We start from the raw sequence: 23,629 nt of genomic DNA, 5'->3' as shown, positions 1-23,629 counted from the left end.
TTCATGGCAGCCAGTGTCCATGATTAACTCCTCAAAATTGTACGTCACAAAATGATTAAGGAGATCTTAATTGACACTTAAGAACATATAAAAACACACAATGCTGGAGAAACTCAGCATGTCAAACAGTGGACTTTATATAGCAATGGTGAAAATACAGAACAGATGTTTTGGACTTGAGCCCTTCAAGGTATGGAAAAATGTCTGCAGGCATCCAAACAAAAGGGTGAGGGGAAGGCATGTTTGCAAAGGCAGGAGGGGGAGGGGACCGCATCGATCAAGGGGAGGAGGGATAGCTCGGTGAATAGAGAGGGGAGGAGAGCTGGGAAGGGGTGAGGGGGAAGTGGGGGAGAGGAGAACAGGTTAGCAGAAACTAGAAAAGTCATTGTTAATGTCATCTGGCTGGAGACTGCCCAGACGGAAAAGCAGATGTTATTCCTCCAATTTGCAGATGGTCTTGGTGGGATAGTAAATAAAGCTTTGGACAGACATGTGAGTATGGGAGTGTGACACAGGACTGAAATGGTTGGCTACTGGGAGGTCTCTGTCACTGGTGTAGGCAGAGCGAAGGTGCTCAGTGATGCAATCTCCCAATCTGCTCCCGGTCTCTCCGATGTAGAGAAGGCCGCAAAGGGAGCACCAGATCCAGTAAATCAGTCTTGCGGATACACAGGTGAAATGTTGCTTCACTTGGGATGACTGTTTAGGGCCCTGGACTGTAGTGAGGGGGGAGGTGTGGCTGCAAGTGTGGCACCACCTGAGGCCACAAGGGAAGGGGTGGTGGGGAGGGATGAGTGCATGAGGGAGTCACAGAGGGAGAGGTCCATTCGGAAGGCAAAGAGGGGAGGTGAGGGAAGATGTGTCTGGTAGTGGGATCTTGTTGTCAGTGCCAGAAGATAGTGTGTTGGATACAAAAGCTGGTGGGGTGATAGGTGAGGATAAGGGGAATTCTATGTTTGTTGCCTCTGGGGGCAGAGGAGTCCAGAGCAGATGAGTGGGAAATGGAGGTGATGTGGGTGAAGGCTGAGTTGATGATAGTGGAGGGGAAGCCACATTTGTAGAAGGCAGACGTTTCAGAAGATCTGGATGGAAGACCTCATCTTGGGAACAGATGTGGCAGAGACGGAATGTTAACATATTTATGTTATTATTAATCTTTAGGTTATGATATTTTTTTAGTAAGGTTACTTTGTGGGTTGGACAGGGAAACACACACTGAGAACACCATTTTGAAGCAGATGCAGGGGCTCTGCCCAGTAGGAGATGAAGAAGCCTATCATTGTTCAGTTCAGAGCCATAAAACTAGTGTTATGTGTCTCCATTGAAAGCCAGAGACAATGAATGTTTACTCAAAAAGATACCTGTTTAAACAGGAGACCATCTGCTTGTTTACACATTTTTGGAATTGAAACTTAAAAAGAACCAATAGTTAACAGAGCAAGCCACCTGATTACGACACTTCAATAAAGCATCTTTAGCATTATGAACCAGTTTCATCTGAGGTCAGAAATGCAGTAACAGTCTATGAGAATGTTGTGTTCTTGTTGTCATGGGAGGGGCACAGAATTGGAGTAGCTTCGGAGAGATGGCCACTTTAACTGCTTTTCCTTGTCAAGAGAGAGCAGTGCTGCTGTGGCACTTTTGACTAATCCATATCTGGGTAAAAGAAAGCAGCTGTATCATAACCATTCTAATGGTTACTTCGTTGAAAACCCTTGCCTGGGTTTGTGAAATCATCGTGGAAACCACAAGTTCCGTAACCTCCATGCAAGAGAGGGGAATTGTGGAAAATCGTAAAAGAAACATTTCTCTGAAAGCAACTGTACAAGAATTTGTGAGTTTTGAGAAGTCTCATGACTCGGTGACTCAAATTACTTCATAATTACTTTTGAACATCAATTTAAAGATTCTAAGTTTGAACACAAGATGCTTAAGACTGAACTTTGAATTTGAATCATCTCTTCAGAATTGTGCCTGACATAATTGTTTGAGATCCCTCTCTCTCTCTCTCTCTCTCGCACATGTACCTTAAGTTTAGAGTTAAGATTTTATATTACAGTATTAATAGTTATTAATAAAATGATTGTTTTGAAGACACCATTGTCTTGGTGAATTTCTATTGTGCTGGTCTGTGTTGTAACTTGGAGAAATTGAGAAAAGGGGATAGAATCCTTGTAGGGGATAAGGTGTGAGAAAGTGTCATCATGGGAGTTAGTGTACTTGTAATATACGTCAATGGAAAGCTTGTCTCAAAAGATGGAGCCAGAGAGATCCAGGAAAGGGAGAGTGTTGTCAGAAGCAGACCAGGTGAGTTTGAGATTGGAGTGGAAGCTGTCAACCTGTCACTTTGAGGCCAAGTTCATCACGGGTACATGAGGCAGCCCTGATGTAGTCATCATTATACTGTACCAAAAGAAGAGTTGGGGGGGGGGGGGTCTTGCCTCTAGGCTTGTAGCATGGATTGCTCCACGAAGCCCACAGGCGTAGCTGTGGCCCATGCAGGTGCCCATGGCTACTCCTTTGATTTGAAGTGAGTCAAGTTAATTGTTTAAAGTCAGGACAAGTTCTGCCTGGCAGAGGAGGGTGGTGGTAGAGGGTCTCTAATCCAGACAGAAACGGTGTGTTTTAAGACCTGTATGATGGATGGAGGTACTAAAGGGATTGGGCATCCATCGTGATGATGAGACAGTCCGGTTCAGGAAATCTGAAGTCATTGAAGAGATGGAAGGCATGTGGGGTGTTGCAGATGTAGGCAGGGAGGGATTGGACCAGTGTAGGATGAAACTTGTTCTGTGGGACAGGAGCAGGCAGAAACAATGGGTCTGCCTGGATGGTTGGGTTTGTTTCTTGGGTAAAAGGTAGAAACGAGCAACCCAGGGATGGGAGACAGAGGTTGGTGGCCATGGGAGGGAGGTGAGCAGAGGTGATGAGGTTGGAGATGATGTTGGAGACAGTGGCTTGACGAGTCGTGCTGGGGTCCTGCGGAAGGGGTAGGGAGGAGGAGGTGTCTGAGAGCTGTGGTCTGGCCTCAGCAAGGTAGAGGTCAGTCCACCAGACCACAACAGCAACATCCTTGTCTGCAATTTTGATGGTGAGGTTGGGATTGTTGTGGAGAGTGTGGAGGGGAGAGCGTTCTGAGGAGGTGAGATTAGAATGTGAGAGAAGTGGAAATAAAAAGATCCAGAGTGGACAGCTGGCCAGGACGAGGTGTCTGGGAGGAGAAAGGCGGCTTGAAACAGGTTGGGGGGGTGAAGAGTCATGGAAGTAGGCCCAGAGGCAGAGTCAACAGAAGAGTTTGGCATCATGGCGTGCGGAACTCATTCAGGTGTGGGCGGGGGCGGATGAAGGTAAGGCTCTGCCCCCCTTCTCTATTCACCTAGCCATCCCTCCTTAATCATTGCTGTCCCCTTCCTCCCTTCTCCACCTGTCGCCTTCTGTCTTTGCAACCATGCCTCTCCTCTTTTCTTTCTCTCCGCCCCCCCCCCCCACCACCTACTCTTATTCGGATGACTGCTGACATACCTTGATGAAGGGCTCAAGCCTGAAATGTTGGTGATGTATCTTTATCTTTGCTATTGTGATGGAATATTTGGGAATGTTTTTGGGAGATAAATTGGTAAAATTAGAGAGAGTTAGATACATGCACACACTTTAAAACAGATCTTATTTGAAATACTGAAGAATTCATATTCAGTGTCTTTACAGAAACTATGGAGAATGCTATGCACATTTCACAAGTAGGTGCTAATTGAAATGATGTCATGAAATGAATAAGCTATTGTCTTGGAAGAGCCAGGTTGTCTGTTTTGGACCTTTTTGCCAGGCTTTTGGCCTCTCTGCAAAGAGCTCACTCACAGGTCATTGAGAGGTTCTTGTTTACCTAAAACAACATATGGGAGCAGAAGACTAACTTTGTTTGCTGGAGAAGGTCAGGGGTTTTGCAAGTGAGAGAGAGAGAAGGACATGCTGCTGGCAGTTTGGAGTCTGAGATAGAGAGACACAGCTGAAACAAGCCAGGATAAGCTTGTTGGAACTGAAGCAGAAGCTCCAGAGTGGCGGATAGCTGGAAGTGCTATCTGTCTGATGTTTCTCTTGGAATAAGTAGAACAGAAAGGAACTCTGTGGTGGGCTGAAAGAAAGAGGTTATCTTGAGAACCCTGATGGGGCAAGTTTCATCAGCAAGACATTGAGGTGATTAATGGTGGTACCTCAGTTATTGAAATCCTGGAACAATACATCTCTCTCTGCAAACCTACAAGAACCTTCTTGAGCGGTAAACATTTACCTTTGGAGCACCAAAGCCTGGTGAACTTTATACATGTTAAGTTCTGTGCACTATATAAGAATTGCCTGCAACCAGTGAACTTGGAGGAATGAGAAGTGAGATTGAACTGTGGACCAAAGAACTTGCCTTAAATTTACACACACATTACGAACATGTGTGCTTCGAATTAGAAGGGGGTTAAGTTGGGTAGTTAAGTTAATAGTGATAAGTAAAAGTTTGATTCTATTTTCATGTTTAAAGATAATTAAAAACAACTTTGGTTTAAGTAACTACTTGTCTTGGTGAATATCTATTGCTCCTGGGTTTTGGGGTCCTTTGGGCTCATTACACTATGTAAAGGACACTGTTTGACCTACTGAGTTTCTCCAGCATTGTGTTTTCACTTCAATCATGGTGTCTGTAGATTTTTGTGTTTTACTTTCGACACTTAAGTATATCCTTGATGGTACAAAAAACAAGACTGGGAACATAGAAAGTAGTTTCATATTCTCAGTAGCAACTGTATTTGTTACAGGATATAAATAGAATGATGACCGTTCTTGCTCAGTTGCTCCAAATGAAGATCCCAGGTTCCTACGAAGTTGCATCTGTTCCAGACAGTTCCCATTCTTTTCTGCCAGGTGGGAAAAAATCTGCGTTGGAAGTCCCTGAGCAAGGTATGCATAAATTTGACCTTTTCAAAAGCAAGTCATTTGTACCCATTACTGGGAATTGGATATTGCCCATGGATAATGAGAAATCCAGTGCTCCATAGGTGGAAAGTAACAGTTCATGATTGATGACATTGTTCCTGTCATACTTATTCAAACAAGCAAAACAACTGAGTTTCAAACTGACTTTGCAACTTTTCAGTTGGAAATTAACTCCTGCATCGTATGTTTCCACTAGATGGGGTTTTTGGCTCATAGTTTATTCCCCTAATGGCTCAGTTTTCAAATTGGATGGTTACCTACATTGCTTGCTGTTTATTTCTATATTAATGGCTATTGCTCTCATATCCTCCCTTTTACCGATATGTGCTTGATCCCATTTAATTAAACATTTCCCATCCCAAATGCAATTTCAATATTTATTGCAACATTAATTGAATTATGCAGAAATTACAATGATCAGGCCATTTGGCCCAATTCGTGTTGAAATTTCCAGACACATTTCCTTACACTAGAGGAGGAGTCCATCTCAACGACTTACAGGCCGATTTAGTTAATCCACCAATCTCCACGTCTTTGGGATGTGGGAGGAAATTGGAGAACCCGGGGAGAATCCACGAGCATACTCCATACAGGCAGCACCTGTGGTCACAATTGAACCTGGGTTCCTGAAGATGCTGCAAGGCAGTCGCACTACCACTGTGCTGCTCCACAGACTTATCCTCTGTATGAGGAGTGCTTCTTAACACTTTTTTAAAAAAAAGATTTTTATTAATTTTAATAAAGAAATTGAACAATCAAAAAAGGTAAAATTCAATAAAATGAGATGGACAGTTACATTTCCATATATCACTAGCAAACATGAATTGAAAATCAAATCCATAATTCACATTCGAAATAATAGATTCCTTTTTTTTAAAAATCTAACAATACAAAAAAAGGTAAAGGAGAAAAACTCAAACTCCTTGCCTATCTGCATTGCCTGATGCTATATATAATTAATATTAAAATTAAAAAGGTAAAAACAAATTGATGTGCTTAACTCTTGTACTTGTCATATTCCCATACCACCATTTTTTCTTTCATTATCTACAATTGTTCAAGATCCAATAATCACTGAAAACTGCTTCGTCTATCCTTTCTTCAACCCTTAATAATTTCAAACACTTCTATTAAAATTCTCATTAAAATTGTTCCAAGTTTTCAAGTCTTTATTTTTTTTTCTTGTCTTGAATAACTTTCTCGTGAACTATATGGATTTTACTTTGTATATTTCTAGTTACTTTTCATAGTGTCTTCATCATCCAGCATGTCATTGGATGTTCGTCATTATCCATTCTTGTTCCGAAGCAGTTAGTTACCTCTTTCATCTTTGCTTCAGATGTATCCCAAATAAGGGTAATATTGGTTTGACTTTTTAAGTTCATTTTGTACATGGGCTCATGTTCAGCATCCGAATTAACTTGCCATCTTAGAATAACTTAATAGTCTAGTACCAAAAAAAGGATTTGTATATCTGCAGTTTTGCATTGTTGCTTGTTGCTATACACCAATATGATCTTGACAATGATACAACTCTGAGATTCTTTTGCCCTTGAGGGAAAGTTAAGTGACACTACTTGTGTCAGAAACCAATGTGCACCAGAATGTCCAAAGATTTAATTGTTTCACTCAACCAGTTCAAGAAAGCAGGTGCTTTAAAATCATTATGAACTGAGCTTCATATTTGTTTTCATGCAGAGGTTAAATGATACAAGGAAGAATAAGCTGGCCCAAACTTGTAATTGGGGTTTAATCTTAAAGTGAATTCTAAAATTTCACATCCAAGTTCCTTTTCTGCAAGGTCCTCTCAAACATTCCTTTCAGTTGCACATTCACTCAATCATTTATATTAACGTGGTCTTCATGGTCACAATTGCTTTCCAAAGGAATCAAAGTGCACTTTCAAAATCAAAATGTGAACCAAGGCCATGTGACAATACATTAACTGGCACTTGAACTGTGCCATTTCCCTTTTAGCTATTGCCTATTTATTTTTATTTGGAAGTTAAATATAATAAAATAATAATCCTGCCTACAGTTAGATTACCAAAACTAGCACCATTTTCCTTTATCTGTTTGAATGCAGGTTGATAATGTCATTGTTGACTGTTTTAATATCTTTCTTTGCAGGCTCCAAAGAAGATCCAGTGGATTTGGAAAAACTAGTGATGGACAAACATAATTGGTTCAAGCAGTATGATGTCACGCTACCTGGCTCTACCCTGAAGAAACCAGGGGAAGAGATGGCAACTGCCACACCGGTATGCATGTACTCCAGTCAAAGAACTTGTGGTTCTTGGGATAGCCTTTGATGGAGAAAGAGATATTTAAGTATGACTGTGACTATAGGAATCCATGATTTCTTGGAATTTGCTTGAAAAGTCAGTGAGGAGTTTCCCAACTTGACGGAAATTAACTGCAATTGCTCAGTTTTGGTTCAGTTCCAAATCCAAAGATGTGAATTGAAAAATATATGCAATACTGATCAAGCACTATGCTGTGGAAAATCTTTTCGATGTCCTATTAAATAAAAAAACTTAAAGGAGTTATTTACATTTTTAGACATACAGCATGGTACCAAGCCCTTCCTGCCCAAGACCCTGTGCCACCCAATTAACCTACAATTCCTGGTACGTTTTGAAGGGTAGGAGGAAACCGGAGCACCCGGAGGAAACCCAGGCAGACGTGGAGAATGTATAAACTCCTTAGACAGGGTGGGATTTGAAGCCCGGTCCCGATCGCTGGCGCTACAACAGCATTGCACTAACTGCTACGCTAGCCGTGCTGCTCAATTATGCCCGATGTCCTTCATTCAACATCACTAAAACAAATTAACCTGTTATAATCATATTGATGTTTGTGGGAATTTGTGTACCTACACTTGCTGGTGTGTTTCTTGTCAGACAACGTATGCAGCAATGATTACGCTTCCAAAAGAATATAATTAGAGTGAGGACATAAAAGCCACCTTAGTTAACAATGTAAGCCTGACTCCAGTGGGAAGAATGTAGCATGTAAGAAGTTGTAAAAGTAGAGAAGATCAAATCATGAGCAGATGATCAGATAAGAATTTTAAAATCATTGGGGAATGATTTGCTTAAGAGTTTGTGCAGGAGGATTTGGGCAACACTTATTTTAAGTGGGGAACTGTTATTTTGAATATTTTGGTATCTAATTTTATTTCAATGCTTCATCATGGCTTTTCCTGCCTTTCTCTTCAGGAAACTTCCTCAAGCTGTCCAGCGAAGGAGAGAATTGTGATGCATCATTATAGTAATAACATGTCTATCCTCGATGTTCACCAGCTCCCCATAACGCAGCCAAGGATTTCTCCACCCTCATCCCCAAGTATTTCATCACCTGGAACTCCAGCAGAGTCAAGTAAGCCTGACCCATCTGTTGAATCACCAAAGATCAAGCATTCTCTCCCTCTGGAAGAAAAGCAATTTGAAGAGCCTCAACCACAAATGAAGAGATGGCGAGGAATCCGTTGGAAGCGCTTGGAATTTAAAGTCATTTTTCATAAAGGGAAATTTAAACATGTTTCACAACATGAAATTGAAGAACTCATTCAGAAACTGGGGACATCATTAAAACCAGACCCCATGCCCAAGGACACCAGGAGGTGCTGTTTCTGTCATGAAGATGGTGATGGAATAACAGATGGGCCGGCAAGACTTTTGAACTTGGATTTGGATTTGTGGGTCCATCTAAATTGTGCATTGTGGTCCTCTGAGGTGTATGAGACTCAGGCAGGGGCACTGATAAATGTGGAAGTAGCTTTCCACAGGGGACTCACCACCAAGTGTGCTTTTTGTCAAAAGAGCGGTGCTACAACAGGTTGCCATCGGGTTCGGTGCCCAAACACCTACCATTTTGCTTGTGCAATTCGTGCCCGGTGCATGTTTTTCAAGGACAAGACCATGCTTTGCAGTCAACACAAATTGAAAGGAGCCAATGAGCAGGAAATTCGATGCTTTGCAGTTTACCGCCGTGTCTACATTCAGAGAGACGAGGTGAAGCAGATTGCCAGCATTGTGCAACGTGGCAAACGCAGCCATATGTTCAGAGTTGGTGGGCTTATTTTCCATACTATTGGTCAACTGCTCCCCCATCAGATGCAGGAATTCCACAGTGTGACAGCGCTTTATCCAATTGGATTTGAGGCAACTCGAATTTATTGGAGTATGAGATACACGAACAAGCGCTGCTGCTATCACTGCACCATCAATGATACGAATGGGAAACCAGAGTTTGATATCCAGGTTATTGAACAAGGACATGAGGATCTAATTGTTACTGATTGGACCCCACAAGGTAAAAGGGTCGAATCGTGTTCAGGATAAATAATAGATTATTGTGCTAAATATTAGAGTACAATACAATTCCGATTATACAAAATGGTCCGGATCAGGCCTATTTCAGATAAACAATATTTTTGGAGAACTGGTCATTTTTTTAAAAAAAAAACAGCTCAGTAGCAAGAGCAAATCACCTGTAACAGTGTTTAAACAACAAGGGAAGGCTGTTTAAGTATGAAATAATGTTTAATTCTCCACCAAAATCAAGGTATAGGTTTCATTATTGACATTTAGAATGTAACATGCATGAAATTCTTTTTTGTACACCATAAGGCAGTCAGTCACCTCTTTGTCCAGCGCCCCTCACAGAAACCTACAGCACATGGTGTTCATAGGCGGTCTCCCCTCCGAGTACTGACCAGGCCTGAACCTGCTTAGCTTCCGAGATCAGACCATCTCAGGCGTATTCTGAACAACTTGAACACGAAAAACTCAAAATTCTACTCAGAGGTTTTCCAAAAATTTTTTTCAACCTGTGGCATCAGTTCAGCTCTGAAAAATTTAGGATTACTGAGGATTTCTGATTGTTTCAGATATCCTCATTTATCCAAAATTTTTCAGAGACGAAATTATGTCATTTTGGCTTCGAAATTTTTTTGATATATAATGATTTCTGATTTTTCTGAAATCCCAGGATTTTGGATAATCAGAGTTGTACTGTAATTCCAACAGTTTAGAAATTTTTGATAACCCCACCCAACCCCTTCTCGCTGTAAAAAAAATCAATGTCTCCCACTTGTCAATTTTAATTTCTCATTCTGTGTATCAGGAGGCAATTTTATGCTGTTGACTTCCATGCTTAAATCCTTAGTATTGGAATTGTATGTTCCTCACTACATTGACAAATTGCATCTGCACTTAAATGTTTCCAATTAAATTTAGACATACAATGCAGTAACTGGCCCTTTTGGCCCACGAGCCCGTGCTGCCCAATTAACCTACAACCCCCAGTACATTTTGAATGGCAGGAGGAAACCTGCGCAGACACGAGGAGAATGCACAGACTTCTTACAGACGGTGCCAGATTTAAACTCCGATCGTTGGCGATGTAACAGCGTTGCGCCAACCGTGCTGCCCACTACGCTAACCGTGCATCCCGAAGCACTTGTGTTCTTAAAGAGCAATACAACCGGTCACATGACAGCCTTTTCCTTTCTCTTCTGTTCAATTGATTTGATTCTGCAGACCTAATTATTATTCTGTTAATATCTTGTTAAAAATGCATTTTTTAGTTAATTTCTATCATTGCCACGTGTAGTCAGCAGACCTCTTCACGATCAGACAGGACAGGTTTCTGTGGTACTCTTAACGTAATGAAAGATTATGTCTATTTGGTGCATTAGGCTCTTGATCTGTTGATATGCTTTAGTGCAAACTGTGGCCAGTTTGGCTCTTCCATGGAAAGTATGAGGGGAAAAATTAGTTATTTATCTTCCAGATCAAGATTTTATTTTTTGCAGGGAACAGGAGAAAGTAATTTGATTTTGAGGGAAGGGGCCTGGGGTTGAAAAGGGTTATCTATTATGGAATTTGATATGTTCTGGCACTTAAGCTGTTGAATGATCACTTGTAAATATCCAACACATGTTTTCTACTTATTCCCCTCTCTCCTCAGGCGTTTGGAACAGAATTCTTGAACCTATTGTGCGGCTGCGGAAAGAAGCAGACATGCTTCGACTTTTTCCTGACTACATTAAAGGAGAGGACATGTTTGGCCTGACTATCCATGCTGTCCTGAGGATTGCAGAGTCGGTATGTTATGTAGGAGTAAATGTTAATATCCCTTATTGCACTCCTGAGACTTGCTACCTCGACTCGGTGGGGTGGCCAAGTGAGTGGTCGGATCTTCTGGGTTATCAAGTGGGCGCCCTCCTTCTTCAGTGTTTCACTGATAGTCCCACGACATAAGAAAAGATAAGCCCCAAATAAAGAAATATCTGCAAAATTAGAAATAAATTAACGCACTTGAAGAACTTGTGCTTGTGATACATTGTTGGATAGCTGTATGGATATTCCCCCTCCACTGTTGAGACTAATAAATGACATAAGAAATGACAGTTGATTGAATGAGGAAGAATAAAATGTATAAATTGACAAGCAACTACAGACTTTGGACCTCTCTTCCTCAAAGGGCAGTAGAAGCAGTGTTGTAGAATATTTTTGAGGCAAATGTTGATAAGCAAGGTGTGATAAGATAGCAGTGTTGAAGTTACAATCAAAGAGGTTGTATTCAACCATATTATAGAAGGATGAGTGGTCTGCTCCTGATTTGTTTGTTGGTGTGAAAGATTAAGTTTTAAAAATTTCAACATGCAGTGCAGTAACAGGCCCTTTCTGCCCACAAGCCCGTGCTGCCCAATTACACCCCATTGACCTACAGCCCCCGGTACGCTTTGAATGATGGGAGGAACCCAGAGCCCTCAGGGAAAACCCACATAGACACCTGGAGAACGTACAAACTCCTTCCAGACAGTGCGGAATTCGAACACTGGTCCCAATCGCTGGTGCTGTGAAGACGTTATGCTCATAGTGCCGCCTTGAAAGATGATGAACCATCAATTTGAGTCTCTGACGGAAGGCTGAAGGAAATGTCGTCTATTTGACATAATGAAAGAGGTGGCACGGTTAGCACAACACTGTTACACCGCCAGCAGTTGGGACTGGGGTTCGATTCCAGTGCTGTCTGTAAGGAGTTTGTACGTTCTCCCCATGTCTGCATGGATTTTCCATGGGGGCTCCGGTTTCCTCCCACCCTTCAAAACTTACCGGGGGTTGTAGGTCAAGTGGGTGTAATTGGCCGACATGGACTTTTGGCCCAAAAGAGCCTGTTACCATGCTGTATGCCTTTAAAATAAAAGACATCTAAGAGATCTTGGCTCATCTATGATTTAGTGAGATGGACAGTTTTGGTTGTAGTGCAGTGATGAAGCATTTTTAAACTTTGCTATTTCTGGCTTGGGGACGTCCAGTAATGTTGACAAAAATGGATGTTATTGCCCTCTTTATGTTTTAAAAACTTGAAGATTATTTTGTGTATTCATATTGTTTTTCCTGTTAGTTGCCAGGTGTAGAGAGTTGTCAGAACTACATATTTCGGTATGGTCGACACCCATTGATGGAGCTCCCGCTCGCTGTTAATCCAACAGGTTGTGCCCGTTCTGAACCAAAGATTATGACTCACTACAAACGGTAAGTGCAGGGAAAATAAGTTGCTGCTCATAAGGATGACGACATGCCACAGAAAAGAACAAAGTGATTTGTGTAATGGGATTTCAAATGACTCTGGATTTATATTCTTAAAAAAAATTGTCATGTCTGTGAACAATAAGTTTTATTTTGACTTCCTGCTGAAAAAATCAAGCTTATAATTAGAAAATGCAATTCTCCCCCCCCCCCCCCCCCCATGCAAGCTTAACTGACTGCCTCCAATCCCCACCAACTGCATTTATCTGCTGAACTTCTTGCTTGACCTGGCAGGTTGGAATAGTTGGGAGGGGGTAGGCAAATGTTGTTTTGGTTTGCCTAACAGGCATACAAGTTGTGGTTTGCCACTGGTCTCCATTTGAGTGTTCCAAAGTGTGGCACGTTAGTGCTATTCGTGCTGCACATCTGGAGGAATGGAGATGGTTGGCAAATTTAAGACTAATTCATTTTAAGCACTCAGGATAGTTGTCCTTATACTTGCCCCCTAGATATAGGTAGTCTGTCACCACAACTTAATTTAATACTAGTAAACGAGAGTTATCATTTGCAGCATTTATTTATTTTTGTTTTACTGGTCTTTGCAGAAGAATCGGGTGTAGAGAGCATTGATACCCAAAATGCAGTTCATAATTAGTTCAGATAATCAAGTTTGACTTTATTGCCACATGTACTGAGGTGCAGTGAGAGGGTTAGTTTTACCAGCAGTCCAGCTAGTCAATCCATTCATAATATAATAAAACCCCTGTTATCCAGAATTCAAGGAACCAGCAAAAAAATTTGAGAAAAATAAATAAAAGTTTATATTTTAAAAGTAACTGTTCTCTGAAGTAACACTAAATCTTTGGTGAAGATGGGAGCAAATATTTAGCCAGCGGAGTGCCTTGGTCGTGCTTTGCTCGTAGCAGTTGTTTGATTCAGAGTTATTGTCAGAGTGCATACATAACATCATGTACAACCCTGAGATTCTTTTTCCTTCGGACGAGGCAGAATTACCACTTAGTGGCAGTGCAAAAAAAAAACTGTACTCCGCATACGCATGTAAAAAATAAAAGAACTGTAAACAGATAACTAATGTAAACAAACTGCAATACAGGGAGAATTTTAAAAATCGATAAAGTGCAAAAGTAAGACTCCTTAAATGAGTCCTTGATTGAGTTTGTTGTTGAGGAGTCTGATGGTGGAGGGGAAAGCAGCTGTTCCTGAACCTGGTGGCGCAAGTCTTGTGACACCTAGACTTCTTCCCTGATGGCAGCAGTGAGAACAGAGCGTGTGCTAGGTGTTTTGGGTCCTTGATGATCACTGCTGCTCTCCGACAGCAGCATTCCCCGTAGATGTACTGAATAGTGGGGAGGAGTTTGCCTCTGATGTCCTGGGCTATGTCCACTACCAGCATGGCTTTACGCTCAGGGGTATTAGTGTTCCCATACCAGACCGTGATGCAGCCAGTCAGCATACTTTCCACCACACCTCTGTAGAAGTTTGCCAGGGTTTCTGGTGTGATACCAAATCTCCGAAAATTCCTGAGGAAGTAGAGGCGCTGACGTGCTTTCTTCACGATGCCATTAGTGTGTTGGGTCCAGGAAAGATCCTCCAAGATGGTGACTCCCAAGAACTTAAATCTGCTCACCTTCTTCACTTCTGATCCCTCAATGATCACTGGATCGTACACCTCTGGCTTTCCCTTTCTGAACTCAACAATCAGCTCCTTGGTTTGGGTGATATTGAGGGCGAGGTTGTTGTTGGGGCACCATTCAGCCAAGTTTTCAATCTCCCTCCTGTATACAGACTCATCCCCATCCTTTATACAACCCACTACCATGGGATCATCAGCGAACTTGTAGATGGTGTTGTTGTCGTACCCAGCCACACAGTCGTACGGGTATAGTGAGTAGAGCAGGGGGCTAAGAATGCAGCCCTGTGGTGCTCAGGTACTGATGGAGATTGTGGAGGCAATGTTCTTATTGATTGTGGTCTGTGAAGGTGAGGAAATCCATGATCCAATTACACCTGGGTGTCGAGTCCGTCTTAGAGTTTGCTGATCAGCTTTGAGGGGATGATGGTGTTAAATGAACTGTAGTCGATCAGAATATCCTGATGAATGCATCTTTAGTGTCCATGTGTTCCAGGGCTTCATGTAGAGCCAGTGAAATGGCATCTGAACTGAATAAAATAGCATCGCCCAGGATGCTGCTCACGGTTTGGGTGACTCTCTTTGTGTTTCCTGATTTCAGATTTATTGTCAAAGTGCATGCATGACATCACATACAACCCTGACATTCTTTTTCCTGTGAACAAGACAGAATTACCACTTATCGGTAGTGTAAAAAAACTACGAAGTCTTTATTAGTATGTTATTAAATATATTAGTAAGGCTTTATCTGAAAACAAAGGTGAGAGGGGGTTAATCCTAATTATCTGTAACGTTATTGTTCGTTTTTCGGGTGGCTCCGTGGAGGGGGAGGAACCTGCAGGTGTAGCGACGGGGAGGAATGAAATAAAGCAACATTCTTTAAGGTTTATATATTCACGCAAGTAAATTTTGTTCACTGTAAGTACTGTTTAGTTTTTTTTTGTGTTTTAAACTGTTTATTCTTAATGCAGGTGTATTAGTTGGGCATTATAAGAGTAAGTCTCAAGCAACCAGAAAACTTGCTTATTCGGCATCTACCAATCTCCCATGGGTGCCAGATACCAGGGGATTTGCTGTATAGTGGTCTAAACATAAGTGCAAAGTGTAGAGTTACAGAGAGAGAAAACAGGTAGTATAGAGCAAAGACAATATTATTTTACTGGTGCAAGGCTTGTTCAGGAATCTGATCATGGCAGGAAATAAGCTGTCCTTGAATCTGATGGTGCCAGGTGGAATGAATCCTTGAATGTTTCAACTGCCTTTCCAGGACAGCAGGAAATGTTGCGAAGCAGAAAGGGAGTTAGATGAGCTGCCTCACATTTCTCTGCAGTTTTTTGCCATCTTGGGGGGACTGAGACCCCCCCGCCCCAAGATTCCTGTACCATGCAGTGATGTTCCCTGCCAGGTGACTTTCAGTAGTGAATCTGCAAAAGTTGTTGAGCGGTGCAAGCGACATACCAAGTGTCCTCAGACATTTGAGGAAGTAGAAGAGCTGGTGTGCTTTTTTGGCCATCATGTCAATAGACCAGGACAGGTCGTTGGAGATGTCTACTTTTCTTTCCTTGCACCATTGAGGCAGACATTGGAGTGAACCTTGCCCCTCTTCCACAAGTTTGGTCATCTGCTGAGTTTTTGTGATCACTTTTAAGATCTTGCTTCTGAGAAGTCTCTTTTTTTAAAAAAAAGTAGCAGATGTGATGTGAATTACAGTATTTAAATTGATTTTTCTATCTCCATAAAAGGCCTCATACCTTGAACAGTACCAGCACATCGAAAGCATTTCAGAGTACAGTAACTGGAGAAATTAACACTCCCTACAGCAAACAGTTTGTCCACTCCAAATCTTCTCAGTACCGCAGACTGAAGACTGAATGGAAAAATAATGTTTACCTGGCTCGATCTCGAATACAGGTGAGGTTAGCACTATCAGGATGAGAAATGTGAGTTAAACAAATTATGTATTCTGGAATCAACATTCTATTTTATTTTTAAAAGCAACAGCCAAAAAATAGTCAAAGAGGAGAACATTTTAATTGAAAATCTCGCATCCCTCCCTGAACAGTCAAGCCATAATTATGCCTGATATGTTTATACATATTAAGATGTTTGTATTAAAGTTTTCATTCAAGATTCTTGGCTGTTTTTTCTGTTTTCATTTGCTTTTTATATTTAAAAAATTTCCATCCATGCAATTATATATTATACATAAGCAAATTTTGATTAAGTTTAAAGTTACAATGTTTAAACTCTTTCCCCCCCCCCCCTCCCCCTTACCCTGGCCTCCCTTCCTCTTACACCCCATCCCACTAAAAACAATAGTAATACGTATATGTAGTTATATGAAAAAAAAATTAAAGAAAAAAGATAATGTTATTCTGGATTGCACGAAGGATTGGCTCACACATTGAGATCTTACAGTATATAGACAGCCATTTTAGGGAAGAAGATTATTACAGGTCTTAAGAGGCCGGACATACATTTTTACATATTCATCCCTAAACTTTGCATATGCGGGCACCAAATTTGTAAGAAAAAAATAGACTATTTATTTCTTAAATTGTATGTGATTTTCTCCAAAAGTATACAACTTTGAATTTCAATACTCTGATTTCCAAGTCACTGCAGTGCACTCTCTAGCTACTGCCAATGCTATTTTAATAAATTTTACTTGATAAAATTATTTTATTTTGGGTCATGTTCCCCAATAAAAATAAATCTGGAATTTGTGGAAATACATGCCAGTAATCTGTTCCAAACACTTTCCTAAATTCACCCAGAATGTTCTAACTTTAGAACTTGACTAAGTCGAATGTAAAAAAAGTTCCTATTTCTTCACATCTAAAATATTTATCCGATAAATCCGATTTCATTCTCTACACTTTTTTTGCGGTGTTAAATAGAATTGATGTAAATAATTGAACTAAACCATACCTAACATTTATAATATTTGTCATACGATCATGATTAAGATCTGCCCATCCTTTCTCATCATTTGTAATGTTTAAATCTGCCTCCTGTTTCTGTCTAGATTTAGGAACTCCTGTTTAATAGTACCTGTTTGTAATAAAAGGTACATTGCAGAAATAAATTTCTTAGTATAACCTCTCTAAATAAGAACTTCAGCCCATCACAAGCCATTAAGTACATTGTTGAACTTGATTGTTCCCACAAGTATCCCCTCAATTGAAGGTAGCATAAATGTGTATTGTGTTATTCCATATTTATTTCTTAATTGTTGAAATGACATCAGTTGACCTTGTTCATAACAATCTTCTACATTTTTAATACCATTATGATACCAAATATTTTAAAATTGGTTCTTTAGTAAAAGGTATTTTGAATCAAAGATGTCTTTGGTGATGTACTTTCTTTTGTTCCAATTTCATTACTTATCTTGTTGCAGATAGTAATCAAATGTTTCAACAATGGTGTTTCGCACTAGAGACTAGTTTCACACTAGAGACAGCCAGCCGAGACCGGGCCTGCCCGCACCGCTGCCCGAGCACCGAACACAGGCCGCCGTCGCCAGGCAAACCCCGGCAGCCCGCACAGCCCGACCGTTGGCAGCCGAGCCCCGGGCCGGGAGCGGTCAATGAGAACTGTTTAGTGTATTTCAGAGTTTAATACATACCTCAAAAACCAATAGTCTAAACACTAACAACTGTGAACTCCATTGCAGAGTTCTCTCCAGTCTTAAAAAAATTTCTACTAGAACTTTTCTTTCTGATCCTCAACCAATGCTGCATCCCCTTTACTCGGCCGCGGCAGGAGTAAACGCACGCAGGCCGATTCCAGGGCGCACCACTCCATAACTGGGGACAGCGGTCGTAGATCTCCAGAAATGGTTCGATCTAAAAGGGGAGGCAGGCCTCTTCAGCCCGGTTAAGCAACCTGCATAGGAGAAGGACACTCCGATATAAAACCTACGACCCAAAGACCTCGCTGCCACGTCCCAGCTTGCTTGGCCATGGCACACGAACCATGGGTGTAAAGGGTGGGGCCAGTACTGCGCACACTGCACTCCACCTAAAAGCTCCTTTGCGCAGGCCCGAGGACAGGTCCACGTCCTCCCCCTCAAAAGATGCACACAAACTCAAGCTAGCGTGCTGGAACATCAGAACCATGCTAGACAAGGCTGACAGCCACCGACCTGAACGTCGATCTGCCCTCATCGTACATGAACTCCTCAGACTCGACATCGACATAGCCGCTCTCAGCGAAGTCCCCCTTGCAGATGTAGGCAGCATCCAAGAACACGGCGCGGGCTACACACTCTACTGGTCTGGCAAGCCTCAGGCTGAACAACGCCTATCTGGTGTTGGCTTCATGGTCAAGACTCCATTGCCTCCAAACTCGAAAAACTCCCAACAGGCCACTCTGACCGAATCATGTCCATGCACTCCCCCTTCAAAACAAGCGACGTATCACTCTCATCAGTGTCTATGCTCCAACCCTTCAGGCGGAACCAGCAGAAAAGGACAAATTCTACACTGATCTGTGCAACCTCATCCAACGCACCCCTACAGCCGACAAGGTTGTCATCCTTGGTGGCTTCAATGCTCGCATCGGCAAAGACTCAGAAACCTGGCCAGGAATCCTTGGCAAGCATGGTGTCGGCAAGTGCAATGACAACGGGCGCCTCCTGTTGGAACTCTGCGCAGAACAGCGGCTTGTCATTACTAACACCCTGTTCCAGCAGAGAGACAGCCTGAAGACTAGCTGGATGCATCCCCGATCCAAACACTGGCACGTCCTGGACTACGTTCTGGTGCGAGGAAGAGACAAACGAGATGTACTCCACACCAGGGTCATGCCCAGCGCGGAATGCCACACTGACCACCAGCTTGTTCACTGCAAGCTCAACCTTCACTTCAAGCCAAAGTTCAAGAACAGTGGAGCCCCCAGAAAGAGGTTCAATGTTGGAAACTTGCAGTCAGACGTAGTGAGAGGAAACTTCCAGCCAAACCTCCAAGCAAAGCTCGAGAATGCAAACTGCCTTACGACACATCTTCTGAAACCCTCTGGGATCAGTTGAAAACGGCCATACTGCAATCCACTGAAGAGGTACTGGGCTTCTCCTCCAGGAAAAACAAGGACTGGTTTGACGAAAACAACCAGGAAATCCAGGAGCTGCTGGCAAAGAAGCGATCTGCCCACCAGGCTCACCTTGCAAAGCCTTCCTGGCAGAGAAAAAGCGAGCCTTCCGTCTCGTATGCAGCCATCTTCAGCACAAACTCCGGGAGATCCAAAATGAGTGGTGGACTAGCCTCGCCAAATGAACCCAGCTTAGCGCCAACATTGGTGACTTCAGGGGTTTTTATGAGACACTAAAGGCGGTGTACGGCCCCTCACCCCAAGTCCAAAGCCCTCTGCACAGCTCAGACGGTGAAGTCCTCCTCAGCGACAAGATCTCCATCCTCAATCGATGGTCAGAACTCTTCCAATCCCTTTTCAGTGCCAATCGCTCAGTCCAAGAATCCACCCTGCTCCAGCTCCCTCAACAACCCTTGAGTCTAGAACTGGATGAGGTCCTTACCCAGGAAGAGACATATAAGGCAAATGAACAACTGAAAAATGGCAAAGCAGCAGGTATGGATGGAATCCCCCCAGAGGTTTGGAAGGCTGGCGGCAAAGCTCTGCATACCAAACTGCAAGAGTTTTTCATGCTCTGCTGGGACCAAGGAAAGCTGCCTCAGGACCTTCGTGATGCCATCATCATCACCCTGTACAAAAACAAAGGCGAGAAATCAGATTGCTCAAACTACAGGGGAATCTCTCCATTGCAGGCAAAATCTTCGCTAGGATTCTCCTTAATAGACTAATGCCTAGTGTCACCGAAAATGTCCTCCCAGAATCACAGTGTGGCTTTCGCGCAAACAGAGGAACTACTGACATGGTCTTTGCCCTCAGACAGCTCCAAGAAAAGTGCAGAGAACAAAACAAAGGACTCTACGTCACCTTTGTTGACCTCACCAAAGCCTTTGACACCGTGAGCAGGAAAGGGCTTTGGCAAATACTAGAGTGCCTCGGATGCCCCCCCAAGTTCCTCAACATGGTTATCCAACTGCACAAAAACCAACAAGGTCGGGTCAAATACAGCAATGAGCTCTCCGAACCCTTTTTCATTGACAACGGCGTGAAGCAAGGCTGCGTCTTCGCACCAACCCTCTTTACTATCTTCTTCAGCATGATGCTGAAACAAGGCATGAAAGACCTCAACAATGAAGACGCTGTTTACATCCGGTACCGCACGGATGGCAGCCTCTTCAATCTGAGGCGCCTGTATGCTCACACCAAGACACAAGAGCAACTTGTCTGTGAACTACTCTTTGCAGACGATGCCGCTTTAGTTGCCCATTCAGAGCCAGCTCTCCAGCGCATGACGTCCTGTTGTGCGGAAACTGCCAAAATGTTTGGCCTGGAAGTCAGCCTGAAGAAAACTGAGGTCCTCCATCAGCCAGCTCCCCACCATGACTACCAGCCCCCCCCCCCCCCACATCTCCATCGGGCACACAAAACTCAAAACGGTCAACCAGTTTACCTACCTCGGCTGCACCATTTCATCTGATGCAAGGATCGACAAAGAGATAGACAACAGACTCACCAAGGCAAATAGCACCTTTGGAAGACTACACAAAAGAGTCTGGAAAAACAACCACCTGAAGAAACACACAAAGATTAGCGTGTACAGAGCCGTTGTCATACCCACGCTCCTGATCGGCTCCGAATCATGGGTCCTCTACTGGCATCACCTACGGCTCCTAGAACACTTCCATCAGAGCTGTCTCCGCTCCATCCTCAACATTCATTGGAATGACTTCATCACCAACATCGAAGTACTCGAGCTGGGAGAGTCTGCAAGCATCGAATCCAAGCTGCTGAAGACCCAACTGCGCTGGGTGGGTCACGTCTCCAGAATGGAGGACCATCGCCTTCCCAAGATCGTGTTCTATGGCGAGCTCTTCTCTGGCCACCGAGACAGAGGTGCACCAAAGAAGAGGTACAATGACTGCTTAAAGAAATCTCTTGGTGCCTGCCCCATTGACCTCCGCCAGTGGGCTGATCTTGCCTCCAACCGTGCATCTTGGCACCTCACAGTTTGGCGGGCAGCAACCTCCTTTGAAGAAGACCGCAGAGCCCACCTCACTGACAAAGGACAAAGGAGGAAAACCCCAACACCCAACCCCAACCCACCAATCTTCCCTTGCAACCGCTGCAACCATTCCTGCCTGTCCCGCATCGGACTTGTCAGTCACCAACGAGCCTGCAGCAGTCGTGGACATTACCCCTCCATAAATCTTCGTCCGCGAAGCCAAGCCAAAGAAAGAAAAAAAAGAGAATTCCATTTGTATTTGAATTCCTCTGCTAATTTCTCTATTTTATCCACCTCTATTTTGACCCCTGCTGGTTTTTCTGATTCCTCAAATAAAGAAGTAAGAAATCTCAATCAAGCCACTTGATAATAATTCTTAGTTAGGAAGTTGCAAGCCTCCCGATGTGTATCTCCATGTTAATCTTTCTATATTTTAATTTGCATTAATGTTTAATTTTTGTCTTTGTTCTATAGGGCCTGGGTCTCTATGCAGCTAAAGACCTTGAGAAGCACACAATGGTGATTGAATATATAGGGACAATCATTCGTAATGAGGTTGCAAATCGCAGGGAGAAATTGTATGAGACTCAGGTATGGATTAGTCATTGTGCATTTATGTTGTATAGTGGTTCAAACATAATGACAAAGCTAATTTATTAATAAGGCACAGGTATTTTGGCACCTTAATTTTTACTCCATTGACTCTAGTTTCAAGCTTAAAATAAAAAAAGGCCATTATATGTATATTTTTTCCACTCTAATTCCATTAGTTTTTGTATCGCTCTAACTTTTAATATTTGCCAAATTTGTACCTCATGTATTTATCCCTGCATTGCGATTCTCAGTCACAGCAATCCAAGTCACCTTAACAATACAATTGACATGTTAAATTCAGGTACTGTTCATATGAGCAAAGAAGTGACTGAGAGATTGGACAGTTATTTGAACAGCAATGGAGACTCTGGGAAGAGACCACTTTTACAGGTGCAGTAGGCTATCAAGAAGGCAAATGGAATATTGGCTTTCATTTGAGTTTAGGAGCACTGAGGTTATGCTGCTATAGAGCAAGTTACAGGTCTACCCCGCTTTACGAAAGTAGAGCGTTCCCTTGAAACCGAAATGGCGTAAAGCGATGACCAATTCACTACTATTGAAGGCTATTTTTGTAAAACAAAAACCCATTCAAACCCTTTTGTAAAAGTGAACATGGGTCTTATTTGTAAAGCACATATTCGTAAAATGAGGTATACCCGTGCTGGTGAAACCACATCTAGAGTACTGCTTGCAGCTCTGGTCTCTTTACTTGAGGAAGGATGTACTGGGTTTGGAGGGGGTGCAGAGGAGGTTCACCAGGTTGATTCCAGAGATAAGGGGGTTGGCCTATGAGGAGAGATTGAGTCGTCTGGGACTGGACTCGCTGGAATTTAGAAGAACGAGAGGGATCTTATAGAAATGTATAAAATTATGAAAGGCATTGATATTAGATAAATTGTTCCCATTGGTGGGGGAGACCAAAACTTTGGGACATAGCCTCAAGATCCAGGGGAGTAGATTTAGGATGGAGATGAGGGGGAACTTCTTTCCCCAGAGGGGGATGAATCTGTGGAATTCACTGCCCATTGAAGCAGTGGAGATGGCCTCAGTAAATATATTTAAGACCAGGTTGGGTAGATTTTTACATAATAGGGGAATTAAAAGATATGGGGGAAAGGCAGGTCGGTGGAGATGATCATCAGATCAGCCATGATCTCATTGAATGGTGGAGCAGACTCGACGGGCCAGATGGCTGACTTCTGCTCCTGTTTCTTATGCTCTTCTTTTTTTTTAAGTTGAGGATTTGTGTATGTCACTGGAAAATCCAAGTAAGATGAGTAGAGCCTGAGAATGTGCTTGTTTTCTGACATTTTAAGTATTTATCTACTTGCATTTTAAAAGAAGCTTCAAAAGCCTATAGGTGGGGAAAATAGGTCAACTGATTGCTCTCTCATCGAGCTGGCACGGGTAACTGGGCTGAAGAGTGACCTTGGAAATACAAGATGCTGGATTCTGGGACAAAAGAAACTAAGCTGCTGGAGGAACTCACCAGGCCAAGGCAGTATCTGATGCAGTCTCAACCTGAAACATCAACTACACCTGCTGCCTGACCCACTTCCAGCAGCTAGTTGCAACCTGTGTGACCCTGCGGCCCATGTCACTTCTACAAAATCACTCAACATTTTTCTATTTCCCCAAAGTCTGAATTTATGACTTCAAATTGTTAAGCTGATGTAAATTAAATAAAGTGGATTTTAATGAATCAGGTGTGGAGCTTGCAGGAGCTGAAAGAAATCACTGCTGCCACGTTGATGGTCGTTAACGACTGTT

General features: G+C 42.7%; 1 protein-coding gene across 1 annotated transcript in view; it reads left to right on the top strand.

Moving 5' to 3' along the window:
* The window catches only part of kmt2d (lysine (K)-specific methyltransferase 2D), a 211,852-nt gene that overhangs the window by 171,985 nt on the left and 16,238 nt on the right, over positions 1–23,629 (top strand). Inside the window, exons 48-54 of the mRNA XM_069904938.1 lie at positions 4,800–4,941; positions 7,108–7,238; positions 8,199–9,294; positions 10,954–11,090; positions 12,397–12,527; positions 15,915–16,083; positions 21,740–21,856. Of these exons, the coding sequence (XP_069761039.1) occupies positions 4,800–4,941; positions 7,108–7,238; positions 8,199–9,294; positions 10,954–11,090; positions 12,397–12,527; positions 15,915–16,083; positions 21,740–21,856 (1,923 nt within the window). The remainder of the gene's footprint in view (positions 1–4,799; positions 4,942–7,107; positions 7,239–8,198; positions 9,295–10,953; positions 11,091–12,396; positions 12,528–15,914; positions 16,084–21,739; positions 21,857–23,629) is intronic.

Source organism: Narcine bancroftii, chromosome 12, assembly GCF_036971445.1.
Source record: "Narcine bancroftii isolate sNarBan1 chromosome 12, sNarBan1.hap1, whole genome shotgun sequence".
In the NCBI taxonomy this organism is placed as follows: Eukaryota; Metazoa; Chordata; class Chondrichthyes; order Torpediniformes; family Narcinidae; genus Narcine; species Narcine bancroftii.
The sequence above is the reverse complement of the archived record's forward strand: the minus strand, read 5'-3'. Positions and strand labels throughout refer to the sequence as shown.